The 15,870-nt window shown below is 44.4% G+C and overlaps 1 protein-coding gene across 1 annotated transcript in view; it reads left to right on the top strand.

Annotated features, from left to right (window-relative positions):
* The window catches only part of LOC137535930 (alpha-2-macroglobulin-like), a 203,547-nt gene that overhangs the window by 145,642 nt on the left and 42,035 nt on the right, over nt 1–15,870 (top strand). Inside the window, exons 25-29 of the mRNA XM_068257820.1 lie at nt 612–687; nt 2,036–2,192; nt 9,403–9,477; nt 10,722–10,884; nt 13,454–13,635. Coding sequence (XP_068113921.1) covers nt 612–687; nt 2,036–2,192; nt 9,403–9,477; nt 10,722–10,884; nt 13,454–13,635 — 653 coding nt within the window. The remainder of the gene's footprint in view (nt 1–611; nt 688–2,035; nt 2,193–9,402; nt 9,478–10,721; nt 10,885–13,453; nt 13,636–15,870) is intronic.

Genomic DNA, 15,870 nt, shown 5'->3' with positions numbered 1-15,870 from the left:
GTGCACGATATGCTGCGGGTACTAGTGCAGCATAGCGAGTGCTAGTAACTTAAGCTGCCTCCCTGGCTGCAAATAAGGAGCGCTCCTCTCCTCCTGCCCTGAGCCCCTTCCGGTCCAATCACTGTAAAGGACTTGATCCCCGCACTCTGATTGGCCCAATAGGCTGCCTGTCACTTGACTATTTGGCCAATCAGAGTGTGGGGATCACGTCCTTTGCAGTGATTGGACCTAAAGGGGCTCAGGGCAGGAGGAGAGGAGCGCTCCTTACTTGCAGGGAGACAGTGTAAGTTACTAGTGCTTGCTATGGTGCACTAGTACCCGTAGCATAGCGTGTGCTCCTATGGTTACGCACACTACACAGCCAATAGCGCACGTAGCATGTAGCCCATTACATTTAAGTCACGCTGTGGAAATAGTGCAAGTAACAGGAGGTTACTCATGCTATTTTCTTTAGCGAATGCACCCACTTGTGTCTTATGCCATTCCCTGTACTGTAGATAAAATACTTTCTGCTTCCTCTGTTGATTCAGTTACAATGTTCCCCGAAAATTCCCTTCCTTCTGTCCCTTTTAGTTATGACTCTCATTGAATGCGCTCTCTCCTGTACGCAGGTTACCAGCGGCAGCTGCTGTTTAAAAATGAGAACGGCTCTTACAGTCTATTCAATCGCTTCAAGCCCAGCACATGGTATGTACAAAGCTATAACAAGCCTCTGGGAGGGTCAATGGGATGCTATTAGGGATGGAAATGCTTAGAACTCATGGAGAAGTAATTGAGTAATAGAGGCGCCCACACCCATGAATGCTGCAGACTTAGGCACTTTATTTTATTTTTATTATTTTTATTATTACTTATTTATTTAAAAATAAATTTTTTAATGAAAAATACTATTTTTTATATTTCCCTCCCCCCTAAAATGCCCCTGACTGTGATCCATACATACAGTACAGCATCAGCCTTGAGAGGGATTAGATTGTGAGCCACTCCTGGGGACAGTTAAAAAGAACCAGAGATTAAGCACCCTCATGTATTTTACCATATATATCAATGGGAACATGACAGTAAACACCTACTTTTCTCTTTGTTTCATCCTTCACTGCTCAGTCTCCTTGTTATCAGCTCTGATAAAATCCCTGACTGAGCATTCAGTCTAGCTTTTACCCCGGAATTGATTATAGCTGAATCAGTCTTCTGTGATGTCTTTTCAAGCCCAAGCCTGCCCCCTTGTCGTTCTGCTTTCCTGCAATGTATCCTCGTAGCAGGAAAGCAGAGCCAGGAGGGGGCAGGCTTGGGCTTGAAAAGTCATCACTAGACTAAATGCTCAGTCGGAGATTTTATCAGAGCTGCTTACAAGAAGACTGAGCAGTGAATGATGAAACAAATAGCAGAGTAGGTGTTTACTGTCATTTTCCCATTGATATATACATGGTAAAACACATGAAGGTGCTTCATCTTTGGTTCTCTTTAAGTGGCAGGGCTGTCCACTGTACAGCCCTGCGTTAGATTGCATTGCTGTACAAATGTAAATTGCCTTTTTTTTCACTACAGCCTGCCAGCTCTGATCACGGCTGCAAGGCTGTTAACAGATACCCTCTCTGTTTACAGCTGGGGACGGGCACTTGAGCGAGTGCGCATTCCCAGATAATCCTGGCCACCTCACTTTGATGTAAATCAGCATTAGGTGGTCCCCCAGCTGCTTCGCTCCCACTGCCCATCAGCATTAGGGGGTCGGGAGCTGGTTAAAAGGCATTTAGTACAAAGCCTTGGCTCAGTGCCAACTATCTACTTTATTTGAAATATGCGAAAATTTCTAAGATGATATCGAATTATGCAAATGTTACTGCAAAAAAAGACCTCCTCTACACTTCTAGAATAAGGAAGAAGGCCACCAGAATCTCACATGACCCCTCCCACTCCGGTAGTCCCTTCTTCGAGCCCATCCAGTTGGGCCACCGGGGACAAGTCAGTGTACATAAATGTGTTTTCTTAGTTGTCTGATTTTAGGTTTTAAAACATTTTTGTATGATTTTTGCAGGCTCACGGCCTTCACCCTGAGGTCATTTGTCCATGCTAAAGAGCTGATCTACATTCAGGAGAAGCACATAGACGATGCGGTGAAATGGCTGAGCAGTCTGCAGCTGCCCAATGGCTGCTTTCAGGAAGTCGGGGAAAGTTTTAACAATTATTTAACGGTAATACCAGCACAGGGGAAGCTACCGAAACCCACCTCAAAGCGAATGCACTGTGGTTTTCATTATGTTTATTTCATTCTATTACATTCAGCAGTATTTTTGTAATATATGTAATTATTCGCTTTTACGTGTATGTATGTATGTATGCTGTGTGTCTGTGTGTGTGTGTGCGCGCAAATGCGGTGTGTGTGTATGTATGCATGTATGTATGCTGTGTTTTTGTGCGTGCGTGCGTGCGTGCGTATGCTGTGGGTGTGCGTATGCTGTTTGTGTGTGTTGTGTGTGTGCAGGGGTGTAACAATCACCTCCACAGTGGATACAACTGAGGGGGGGGGGGGGTGTCTGGGGGGCGGTAGCTCTGTAGCTTGCCTAGGGGCGTTAATAGGGGCAGGCGGGGTATACCACAGAAGGGAGGCGCAGCGGGCACACACAGCTACGGAGAGGAGGGCTCTACTCCTCCCGTCCCTCACCTTGCCCCCCCCCCCTTCAGTGCTCCTCCCTCCAAAAATTAGCATAGCAGGCAGGGAGACTCACCTCTTCCGATTTCCACTAACAGGAAGTAGGGTGAGCGGCTGGAGACAGAGGAGACCATTGGTGGGTGAAACTTTAGCGCATGGAACCTGAAAGGGGGGAGTATTATTATTGGCCAAGTAACCCCTGTTGTGAGTAACATTATCTCAAGTACCCCTTGACACATCCATAGTGTTTATATAAGTACAAAAAACATTATCAATGTTATATATCCATTTCAAATATTTCTTGATGCTTTTAACCTATTGCCTGCTAGTTTTATTTAGTTTTTTACATGTGCTGCGGCGCCACGTTCTTTTGTGCCTCCCCAGCCGGGCAGTGTACCTCCCTCAGCCTAATGCAGAAAGGTGCAGGGAGCGCTTGATATTTTTACCTGATCTGGACGCAGTATCGGTGCTCTCCTTCCACCACTGAGTGGCGCTGTAATACTGACATCCTCCCTCGGGTCCAGGAGGATGATGTCAGCATTACAGCGCACATCAGTGGAAGAGGAGCACAGATCCTGCGCCCAGATCAGGTAAAAATATCAAGTGATGCCTGTGCGGCTCTGCATTAGGCTAGGTGATGCAGCCCAAGTATAGTCAGGTGCAGCACCCCTGCCCCCATTATCACAAACAAGATTACTTAGGTAGGGCTGCTTAATCGCTCTGCAACTGCCTAACGCAGAGTGGTGGCCGCAGAGCAGCCCTTTCGTTCCTTGATCGCGCGAACTGCGAGATTTACAGAAAACGAACGATTGCTGGAGCATGCTTTCACTGAAGTAAGCAAAGGGGGCTGCTGCGATTAGCCTGCCAGCCGCGATCAGAGCTGCCTGGCAGGCGGAATATATAAACAAAAGTGCAGATATATATGTGTACAGTGTTGCGATCTAGTGCAGCGCTGTACAGAGGACAGCGCTGTACAGAGGACGTATCACAGTCTAGGGCTCATTGGGGAGGGGGGAGAATAAAAGAAATATATTTGTTTTTTTAAATGATTATTTTTTATTAATTAAAAAAAACTAAAAATCACAGCAGCAATCAGATACCACCAAAAGAAAGCTCTATTTGTGAGCAGAAAAGGAGGTTAAATTCATTTGGGTGCTAACTTGTATGACCGAGCAATAAACAATTAAAAGGGCACTATTGTGAAAAATTGAAAACATTTAATATTTGCAAAAATAAGCAAATAAGAAGTACATTTTTTCCCAGAGTAAATTGAGCCATAAATTACTTTTCTCCTATGTTGCTGTCACTTACGGTAGGTAGTAGAAATCTGACAGAAGCGAAAGGTTTTGGACTAGTCCAACTCTTCATAGGGGATTCTCAGCAAGGCTGTTATTCTTTATAAAGCTATTCCTTAAAAATGATTTAAAAAATGATGCTGGCCAACTTCCCTGCTCGCTACACAGTTTTTTGGCAGTTGGACAGAGCAACTGCCATTCACTAAGTGCTTTTAAGAATAAATAAATTCCTGACAATCACCCCATGAAGAGATGGAATAGTCCAAAACCTGTTGCTTCTGTCAAATTTCTACTACCTACTGTAAGTGACAGCAACATAGGAGAAAAGTCATTTATGGCTCATTTTACTCTGGAATAAATTTACTTCTTATTTGTCTATGTTTGCACGTATTTTAAATTTAAAAATTTTTCGCCATAGTGCCCCTTTAAAGCTGTAAATTGCTGAATTGTAAAATATGGCCTGGTCACTAGGAGGTGTAAACCTGTTGTTCTCAAGTGGTTAAAGGTTAATTAACGATAATAATTCTTATTCCAGTTAATTTATGTATGATTTATCTTTTGTTTTTTCATCTTAAGCCTTAATATAATGGATTTGACTATGGCATGATCCCCTAAGCTAGAGTGACCAGATTTTTGAAGGCTCAACCTGGGACGGGGGGAATTGGGGGGGGGGGGCGGCTGCGGCGCGCGGAGCATGCCGCGGCGAAAAACAGGGGATGCGGCGCGCGGCGAAAAATGTGGTGTCTGCAGCGCGCGCGAAAAATGGGCGTGGCCATGACATTCTATGGGCGGAGCTAACGTAATGATGCAACAGCGAGGCATAAGAAAGCAGTGTTTACGCCGTGATGTGGTCAAACGTGGATTCACATCATAGGTGTGCAGAAACTGTGTGATGCTATTTAATAGTATGCCATAACCCCAAAGCAGCAAACACAGCCAACTATGACCATTAAATAATAAATGCAGCAACAGTTACCCCAGACACCACAAAATAAACGCAATGGGCAACATGTCAGCACAAAATAAACCCATTGCGGGCAACATTTCAGCACAAAATAAACGCATTGCGGGCAAACATGTCAGCATAAAATAAACGCAATGGGGCAACCATGTCAGTACAAAATAAACGCAATGGGGGCAAACATGTCAGTACAAAATAAACGCACTGCGGGCAACATGTTAATACAAAATGAACGCACGGCGGGCAAGCATGTCAGTACAAGATAAACGCGCTGCGGGCAAACATGTCAGTACAAGATAAACGCACTGCGGGCAAACATGTCAGTACAAGATAAATGCACTGCGGGCAAACATGTCAGTACAAGATAAACGCACTGCGGGCAAACATGTCAGTACAAGATAAACGCACTGCGGGCAAACATGTCAGTACAAGATAAACGCACTGCGGGCAAACATGTCAGTACAAGATAAACGCACTGCGGGCAAACATGTCAGTACAAGATAAACGCACTGCGGGCAAACATGTCAGTACAAGATAAACGCACTGCGGGCAAACATGTCAGTACAAGATAAATGCACTGCGGGCATACATGTCAGTACAAGATAAACGCACTGCGGGCAAACATGTCAGTACAAGATAAACGCACTGCGGGCAAACATGTAAGTACAAGATAAACGCACTGCGGGCAAACATGTCAGTACACGATAAACGCACTGCGGGCAAACATGTCAGTACAAGATAAACGCAATGTGGGCAAACATGTCAGTACAAAATGAACACAATTTGGGCAAATATGTCAGTACAAAATGTGGGCAAACACTTCACCTGCAAGAAAAAGCATTTACTCACCTGGCAGAAGACGTCCCTCACGCAGCCGGCCTCTGGTGCCTCTGGTGTGTGCAGCTCCCCCTGGCCTGGACGATCTTCAATCTCCCGCTCAGCCTCTCACAGGCAGAGCAGGGCTACGGCAAGATGGCGTCCGGAGGCGGAGCCCTGTACTGGAGACAAATAGTCTCCAATACAGGGCTCCGCCTCCGGACGCCATCTTCCCGTAGCCCTGCTCTGCCTGTGCCTGCCGGAGGAGAACATTGCAGGCTGGAGCGGGGCTGCGGGGAATGAACTAGCGCAGCGTCTAGTAGACGCTGCGGCTAGTTCACTGTACGGTGGCCAGAGTCCCGAGGCCGGGACGTCCCGCTGCTAAAAGCGGGACGTTTCCCGGGACCTCATGCAGCCTGGGACAGCGCCCCCCGAAGGCGGGACGCGTCCTGGGTAAAGCGGGACGTATGGTCACCGTACCTAAGCCTGTTTTCAGCCTGGATTTCCTACATTTTTGTACATACCGTCTTTCCCCTAAATTAAGACATCCCCCGAAAATAAGACATCCCTTATATTTCAAGCATGCTTGAAATATAAGACATTCCCCGAAAATAAGACACCCCCCCCCCCCCGCGATCCTCCATGCCGCCGAGCCAACCCCCCCCCCTGCCCGCACTGCCGCTGTGCTGCCGATTTACCTCCCTGCTGCTGGCCACCCTCCTCCAGCAAATCGGATCTCCCTCCGGTGTGCGCTGTGCATAATGCAGATCTCAGATCAGCGGGGAAAGGCATCTAAAGTTGTATAGTAACAGCGCTGACGTATACAGGAAGTAAACAGAGATCACTTCCTGTATACGGTGGCGATGATACTGTACAAGTTTATCTGCCTTTACCCGCTGATCTGATGAATTATGCACAGCGAAAACGGAGGGGGATCCAACTTTATGGAGGAGGGGGTCAGCAACAAAGGAGGTAAATTGACAGCAGCAGCAGCGCAACCGTCCCGATTGTGCTGGATGTCTAAGCTTAGTCAATTGAATTCCGTGCATTTGCATGGAGAGCTGTTAGTGTCTGTGGCAGGGGCAGGGAGAGGGGGGAATATGCCTATATACGCTGGCTACATAAATAGGGGGATTTTGGCTATATACTGGGGGGGGTGGGTATACACTAGGTGTTTCTGGCTATATACTAGGGGAGATCTAGCTAAATACTGAAGGGGGATCTGGCTAGCACCACAAAATATAAGACCTCCCCGAAAATAAGCCCTAGCACATATTTTTAAGGAAAAATTAATATAAGACAGTGTCTTACTTTCGGGGAAACACGGTAGTAAAGCTGCTTTATTTTCTTCCATGATGTAGTTATTGTTTTGAGATCTTGACGCAATTAAGTTCCCTGGACAAACCTAATGGGGTCAATTGCTTGCATGCAGGTAGTGTTCACGAATCTGAAAATTCTGACTCAAAGATAAGTTCCACATCCACTAAACTGCACCACAATAGTTCTGGCAACCCGGGTCACCTCTTACCCTTCGTGACCATCCTGGTGCCTCTGAAACTTCTCTCTGTCTACACCATGACCATAGAGAACTTGATGGATGGGAAGTCCAGGATGGAAGCTCCAGGAGGACCAGGATGGTAAACGGATGTAATGGGGAGGAGGTGATGTCAAAGATAGAGATGGCCCGAATGGTTTGAACGCGAACTTTATGCGAGTTCGACCCGCCCCCTATACTACATCATTGGGCTAAACTTTGACCCTCTACATCACAGTCAGCAGTCACATGGCAGCCAATCAAGCTGCACTCCCTCCTGGATCTCCCAAAAGGCAGCCGCATCTGCCATTTTCTCACTCTGTCTACTGCTGATATTAGTGAGAGAAGGGAGAGACATTGTAGAGATAGGGAAAGCAATAGTTAGGAGGTCTGTTAGCTTGCTCCTTGCTGATATTTATTGCTGAAAAGCACCCCAAAACAGCTCTTTTGAGAGCTAGTGTTCTTGTGATGTGTTTTTGTGTGTGTGTGTGGCCCACTGACACTGCATATACAGCCCTGTCTGTTGCAGCTGGCCCTTGCTATACTGTGCCAGGCCCAGCACTTTCACTGCCTACCTTTTCACTGCACCTATGTGACTGCTGCACATTGTATTATACCAGTGACTCCATTCCTTTCACTGCATCTGTGTGACAGCACGCTGTTTTATATACCAGTCACTGCATGCTTTTTCACTGCACCTGTGAAACTGCTGCACATTGTATTATACCAGTCACTGCATACCTTTCACTGCATCTGTGTGACCGCACACTGTTTTATATACCCATCAATGTACATATCTTTTCACTGCACCTGTGTGACTGCACATTGTTATATCAGCAGTCACTGCATACCTTTCACTGCACCTGTGTGACTGCACATTGTTCTACCAGCAGTCACTACATACCTTTCACTGTACCTGTGTGACTGCACATTGTTCTATCAGCAGTCACTGCATACCTTTCACTGCACCTGTGTGACTGCACATTGTTCTACCAGCAGTCACTGCATACCTTTTCACTGCACCTGTGTGACTGCACATTGTTCTACCAGAAGTCACTGCATACCTTTCACTGCACCTGTGTGACTGCAGTGATCGTGAACATTACCTTGATCGTTACCTTCATGAGCGTTACCTTGCCGTGGTGAAGGGGCTTGCGTTTCACAGTGAAGCAATGACCGGCTATATGAGTGTGTTGGGGGGCACACCTGACCCTAGATAATAAGGTCGTTGCCTCATTGTGGACAGACCAAATTCGATCAGCCGGACAGTGATTGTTGTTCTGTCATTAAGCTACCTCAGCCCGACCATATGGGCTTGAGAAATCGTCATCGCCTGCACTCTCTCCATAGTACGCACCAGTCCAGCACGGCCATCACTACACAAACAGCTGTTTGCGGTGCGTTACACAGTGAGTTTGGTCTGTCAGTGTGAAGTAGTACATTAATTACACTAACTGATTGATGTATACACACGCAAGATGTTTTAGAGCACTTTAGGCCTCCAATTTAGCAATGCAATGTGATTTCTGCCCTTAAACCCCTGTTGTGAGTCAAATCCGTAATTTTCCCCGGGACTTTTGGCATGTATCCCACTCATCCATGCCCCCCTCCAGGTGTTGGACCCCTTGAAACATCTTTTCCATCACTTTTTGTGGCCAGAATTAGTGTTTGTAGTTTTAAAAGTTCGCCTGCCCATTGAAGTCTATTGCGGTTCGCATGGTTCACGCAAACTTTTGCAGAAGTTCACGTTCGAGGTTCGCAAACCTAAAATCTGAGGTTTGAGCCATCTCTAATCAAAGGATCGCAGCTGGGCACCGCAAAACTTAATGGTGTGAACAATGTTCCCCAGGGACTACCAGCTACCTGCCAGGCTGAGTCTACTATTGCTCAGAGCAGGATTATCCACCAGGCAACCTAGGCAGGTGCTTTGGGCCTGCTGGGCCCACCTGCCACCTTCTCTGACCTCTCTTCACTTCAGATTACCAAGAGAACCACAAACAGGCCCCAAATCTACTACCTTGCCTAGGGCCCCATTGCATCTTAATTCATCTCTGCTATTGTTACTTCAATTAATGTTATATTCTTATTTATTTACAGTTATTACATAATTTATGTTTTTGATTTGAAGTCTTTATTATCATTGCAGAAACAAGGGGAGGATGAGGTGACACGTACGGCATATATTGCAATAGCTCTTATGGAGCATGGCCAAGTGTTTGATGTAAGTTGTGTTGATGCGCTATGTGTCTTCTCTGTCCCTGTTACTTTGATTGACTTAAAGAGGACCAGAAGCCAGGGGCGTCACTAGCCCCAAAGATCAGTGGCACATGCCACTGGGGTGCCCTGGATGTCCCCCAGACAGAGTCAGAGCTGTGGAGCCTCTATTGGGGTATGCTGGAAGCTGTTTTGCCTCAATGGCCAGAATACTGAGAGCTTTCATTCATCAGTGAGAGGTATGCTGGGTGCTGTGGTGCCATACACGGTTCTCTAGTACCTTTATGGGGGTCCTCAATGGGAGGCCCATTGGAGCATTGGAGGGGGTCCACTAGAAGGTCAGGCAATGCTATGGGGGGGGGGGGAGGGATGACTGCCAGACAACCTGGAAGCTGGGCAGCCTGCCCAGCAGAAAGCCAGACCAGCCAGCACAGAAGCCAAGAAACTCTGCCTAATTATGTTTAGGTAGGGCAGCTTATTTATTTGATATGCTGCGTTTATTTATTTTTTCTTTGTACTAAGGGAGAGGAGAGCTTTTTCCAACATTTTGCTAGGCAGGCCTACTTAGACCGCTGTTAAGTTCATGTAAATTTTGCTCCACCTATGAACACACCCACATTCTGGTGCGTGGCCCCACCCTTTTTTCAGGTATAGTGCCCAAAAGTGCCCGGATGTGTTAGGATCCTAGCAACCCCCTGGCATAAGCAAAAAAGGTGGAACAATAAATCAATACATTGCAAAGTGAGAAGTTAAAAAATAGAAGCGGGATTAAGAAATGATTGATATTTGCCATGTAACTTGTCCATATTGCCTGATCCACATTCAGCCTGCACATAATCATCTTCACTACTGGCAGACATGAAAAACTAAAAAACTAGACAGCACCAATGACCATTCCTTATAACCACACCCACTTGCATAGCAATAGGATAAAAGGTTGTTTTTTCCCCCTCTTTTTTATAGATAATATACATATGCACAGAGGGAGATACTAGTTTCTTGGCAGTTGGAAACAGCTGTTATTTCCCACCATGCAACAAGGTTCAAAGACAGGAAACTGTCAGGACCGAAGTCCTGACATCTCACTGTGGGAGGGGTACAGTTTCCTTTAATTGCCTATTCACAGACCAAATATTTTGTGGTACACATTTAAGAAGAGAAACATAATAAAAATGTTCTATATTTACCTTATGGCCCCAGCCAGTTCACGGTTTTGTATCTTTAGTTTATCAGATGTTGATCACTTTATAGGGGTCAGTGGTGGAGAGAGCACTGAAGTGTCTGAAGGATTCAGTGGGAGATGTAAGTAGTCCCTATACCCAGGCTATGCTGGCCTACGTCTTTACTCTATCTGGAGATGAGAACCTCAGAAAACGGATGCTGGACAGCCTTGAGGAAAGTGCTGAAAAGACAGGTAAATGGACCCTCTCAAGTTCACTAAACATGGAGATAAGAGCTGCAGTATGATGTTAGTTTATGAAAATTGACCGGTGAGTTGTGTTTAGCAACGATCGTAATCTGCTAATTACAATTTTGCCAAATTTTCGCAATTATGGCTATACGTAATCACAATTTTGGCATTTGATTGATTATGTGCCATCCATTCGTAGTTTTGCATAGTTGGTGCCAGTCAAAAAATTTTTTTTCAAAAAGATCTTCTAGGTTTTGAGAAAATGGATCTTGAAAATGCAAAAGGAATTTATTTATTATTTTTTTTTTTTACTTTTCTGAATTAAAAAAACATTTTTCCTTTGCATTGTGAAATCAGTTTTCTGAAAAACTACAAGGACTTATTGAAAAAATGGCTTGTTTCCACTGTTAACATGCATAGCAATTTTGGTGACAATGGCATGTATAGGGGGCCTTACTATTAACCGCTAAAGTGAACACACAATTATGCAAAAATTGCATGAAATTGTGAAATTACGAAATTAAATTCATTATGGTTTTTCCAGAAATTTTGCATTATGATTTCACATTATAATTGCGAATTAAGATGCAAAATGATGATTATGCGAGATTCATGCTCATTGCTAGTTGTGCTATAATGGGGAAGTCTGGAGATGCAATACGATTCAAGTCCATGAGCGATTGCGTGCGTCATCGGTAAAAAAATGTTCCTAGATTGAAATGATTGGGAACCTGCTCTGCACCGGCAGCGGAAACATGAAATTCTATGGTCTCTTGGTCCATCAGGACTAACAGGTCTGCATGTAGTATGAATGAGCCCCAAGAGTAGTATAGGGGATTAAATGTATCATAGGTGATTCATGAAACACCCGAATATTCCCGGCTGCCACCATTCAGCACTGAACAAATGGACAGGGTCCTCCTTGCTCACTTGCTTGCCAGTCATGATGCGCTTCATATGATACTTCTTCCTTCTGGTTTGGTAGGAGGAAGCGTTACACGAAACTCAGAAATTTGCCTTCTTAAATCAGAAGGTATTTGCGATTATTCCAATTGTAGTGGGCATATGATGTTTTCCAATAATGCATCACTGCTGAATATGCAATTTATTTGTTGTCCCTGTAAGCATGGCCAGATTTCATGCAAGGCCACAAAGGCCATGGCCTAGGGTACCAGGAAAGCAAGGGGTGGGCTGTGAGCACCAGGGTGGCAGTAGCAGATAGCTTGAGGGGTGGGCAGGGTGGCACCAGGGTGGCAGTAGCAGAGTGTGCACAGAGGGGTGGGTGGCTACCATCAGCCGGATCTGGTACTCGGAGATGAGGGGGCAGCAAATAGGCACTTACAGTGATCTCTGAGCTGCCTGTCACTCACCAAATGTGCCGCTCGCCAAGGAGCTTACAATCTAATCCCAACCATCATGTCACTAACTGTCTTCGGAGGAGCCAACAATCAAATCCCTGCCATGTTGGGGGGGGGTGTGTGTTAGGATGCTGTCAGTCCGGGGCAGCTGTACAAATCCAGCCCTGCCTGTAAGCTAGCCACCGCTCCAGGACCACTGGAATGCAATGATGTGGTGTCAGCTTGAAAATTGTACAGAGCCACAATAATCCAACATGCATACAGACTGTTTCAAACTGGTTGGTCCTCATCAGTGCATGGCATGGATTAATATAGCACTATGGGGTAGGGCTTGAAACACCCAGAGTTACAGATTGCCCAGCAAGCTCATGGTGAACTGGAACTCCTAGGAATTTGTAAGGGGCAAAAAAGGACCAAAAAGCCTCCTTACTAAAACACTATGCAAAATAGAAATTTGACGGGACTTGTAATGCCGTGAACTCCTCCTGACCCTGTCCCCTTAATCGGTGCTTTACAGTGGCAATACTACATTCAAACATCAATACTACTCAAGAGGTGAGTAAAAAAGACTGCCCTGAAGAAAACGTGTAGGGCAAGTAAGAATCCTCAGGTGTTGATCATTTAACCAACAGCCGATACATTCACGCACTTGCTGATAAATTAATGGGCTGTTTGGGATTTTAACCTGTTAACAGCCACAAACCAGTTATCTCAATTTAAGATAATGCACTGCTTTTGTCTTCAGTGGCAGAACTCATTGTGCTGTAAATTGGTGGCTTGCTTTGATCTCTCTTACCATGCAGAACACATAAAAACTGAAAACAGAAGTCCTCTATCATTGTCTTACACTGCCCCCTAGTGACAAGTGGCCATAAATGCACATTACAGCAGTATTTATTAGAAGCAGGGAAATCTAACTAAGAAGAAATAAAAAAAAATTTCCTAAATTAAATTAGCCTGGAGTCCTTGAAAGCCTCTAAATAAATTGGCTGCTAAAGGGTTAATTGGCCCAATTCTGTTTTCTAGGCAACAATTAATTTGTACTCAAGGTGGTTTTTTCGATCCTCCCAACTTGTAGCCAGAAATATTCTGTTTTGTAACTTCAGTTTGGCTTGTTATAGTGGCATGTTTCATTGTATGACTTTTCCATTTATTTCTAATTTCTAATGGACGTATCTGACCAAGTTGTGTGGTTTGTGTTTGGACCTCCTCAGATGACAGCAAGCATTGGGAAATGGATGAGGACGGCCATGGAGCCGTGGAGATTTCGGCCTACGTTGTCCTTGCGTTACTCTCAGGTCAGGCAACTTCCCAAAAGGAAATTGAGGAGGCATCTAGCATTGTCCGATGGATGGCAAAAAAGCAGGGTTGGAATTTGGGCTCCCTATCCACCCAGGTAACCCCATAGAGTCTTGTAACATTCTGTGACCTCAGTCACACATAAGCTAAGTACACATATGAGATAAATGTCTTCATAAAATGAAAGATCAAATACCAATAATACCTCCATGTAGTACGAAGGCAAACAGATTTTGAATACTAAAGCTGGGTACACAAGAGATACATCTTTAAAAAGTGAAAGATCAAAGATCAAATCTGCGGATAATCTTCTGTAAAAAAAAGTTCACGAAAGATCCAGGCCAAATATATTTATCGCTCAATCTTTCAGATTCCATCCTGGTGATCTGATCTGCAAATGACTGTCCTTTATGAGATCTTCAGATATCACAGACTATGAATGCATTCTGCAGATACTGATCTTTTGCATGTGTACAACCTCTTTAGGAAGATCAGTCTTTCAAACCTCCCTGACAAATCTATGTGAATTCCTCAGTCAGCAAAGATTTTTATCTGATGGGTGTACTCAGCTTAACCACTTAAAGAGAGTCTGAAGCGAGAATAAATCTCGCTTCAGACCTCATATATAGCCGGGGCATGCGTGCCCCTGCTAAAACGCCGCTATCCCGCGGCTTAACGGGAGTCCCTGTCCCCCCAAACCCCCTCCGTAATGCGGGGCAGTGGTGCTCAAATACCCCTTTTCAAAATTCGAGTTAGGTCGAATTCGAATAGTAAATTATTCGAGGTCAGTCGAATATTCGAGTCGAATAATTTTTACTATTCGATTCGACCTCGGAATTCGAGCTCACTATTCGAGTCGGTATTCGAGCTCATTATTCGAGCTGACTATTCGAAATGGCCTTAAATAGCTTCCAACACTTGTTTTGAGGGTGAATGATGCAAGAAACCTCTTTTTTTCCAAGTAACAACAGCAAGTGATTATGTGGGGATGTTCCTTTAAAAAAAAAAAAGTTGAAAAGAGAAGTTGTGTCCAGAAATTTGTTCAGTACTGTATATACTTCTTCTTCTTCTTCTTTATCTTCTATATCTTCTTCTTCTTCTTCTTCTATATCTTCTTCTTCTATATCTTCTTCTTCTATATCTTCTTCTTCTATATCTTCTTCTTCTTCTTCTTCATCTTCTTCATCTTCTTCATCATCATCTTCTTCTTCTTCATCTTCTTTTTCTTCATCTTCTTCATCTTCTTCATCTTCTTCTTCATCTTCTTCATCTTCTTCTTCATCTTCTTCATCTTCTTCATCTTCTTCTTCTTCATCTTCTTCATCTTCATCTTCTTCATCTTCTTCATCTTCTTCTTCTTCTTCTTCATCTTCTTCTTCTTCATCTTCTTCATCTTCTTCATCTTCTTCTTCATCTTCTTCATCTTCTTCATCTTCTTCTTCTTCTTCTTCTTCTTCTTCTTCATCTTCATCTTCTTCTTCTTCTTCATCTTCTTCTTCTTCTTCTTCTTCATCTTCTTCTTCTTCATCTTCTTCATCTTCATCTTCTTCATCTTCTTCATCTTCTTCTTCTTCATCATCTTCATCTTCTTCTTCTTCATCTTCTTCTTCTTCATCTTCTTCTTCTTCATCTTCTTCATCTTCTTCATCTTCATCTTCTTCATCTTCTTCATCTTCTTCATCTTCTTCTTCTTCATCTTCTTCTCCTTCTTCTTCTTCTTCTTCTTCTTCTTCTTCTTCTTCTTCTTCTTCTTCATCTTCTTCTTCTTCAATATCGTCTTCTTCTTCACTTATTTCTCTTTTCAAATTTTTTTTTTAAAGAAATGCAGCTATTTTTGAGCGTAACAAATAGCTGGTGGCGCACGCATGTTGGAAGCGCCATTGTATGTGCTCCCTGGCAGTGGAAACACACAGACAGCAGGAGGTAAATTCAGCAGCAGGAGGATGAGTGTGTGGCAGCAGGCAGTCAATGAGGCAGGCAGCGTGACATAATAGCCCTGGTACCTAGCGGTGATACCAGGGCTGTAAATAAACACAGCAGGCAGGAGTTCCCAGACAGCGGTCGTGCGGCCCATATTGTGTCCAATACACAACTGGGACAACACAGTTTTCAACCCGGGCACCTCAGAAAAATTAAACCTTTTTTTTTTTTTTGGTTTTTTTTGTTTTGTTTTTACAACCAATTACACAGATATAGCTATTTTTTGACGTAATAGCTGGTGGCAGAGTGGCAGCAGAAGGTAAATCTGTGTACCCTGGCAGTGGGAAACACAGACAGACAGACAGCAGCAGCAGCAGGAGGAATGGAGGAGTAATTATGTGTGCAGCTATTG

This window comes from Hyperolius riggenbachi, chromosome 10 (genome assembly GCF_040937935.1).
Source record: "Hyperolius riggenbachi isolate aHypRig1 chromosome 10, aHypRig1.pri, whole genome shotgun sequence".
NCBI lineage: Eukaryota > Metazoa > Chordata > Amphibia > Anura > Hyperoliidae > Hyperolius > Hyperolius riggenbachi.
Note: the sequence above shows the minus strand (reverse complement) of the source record. Positions and strands in the feature narration are given on the sequence as shown.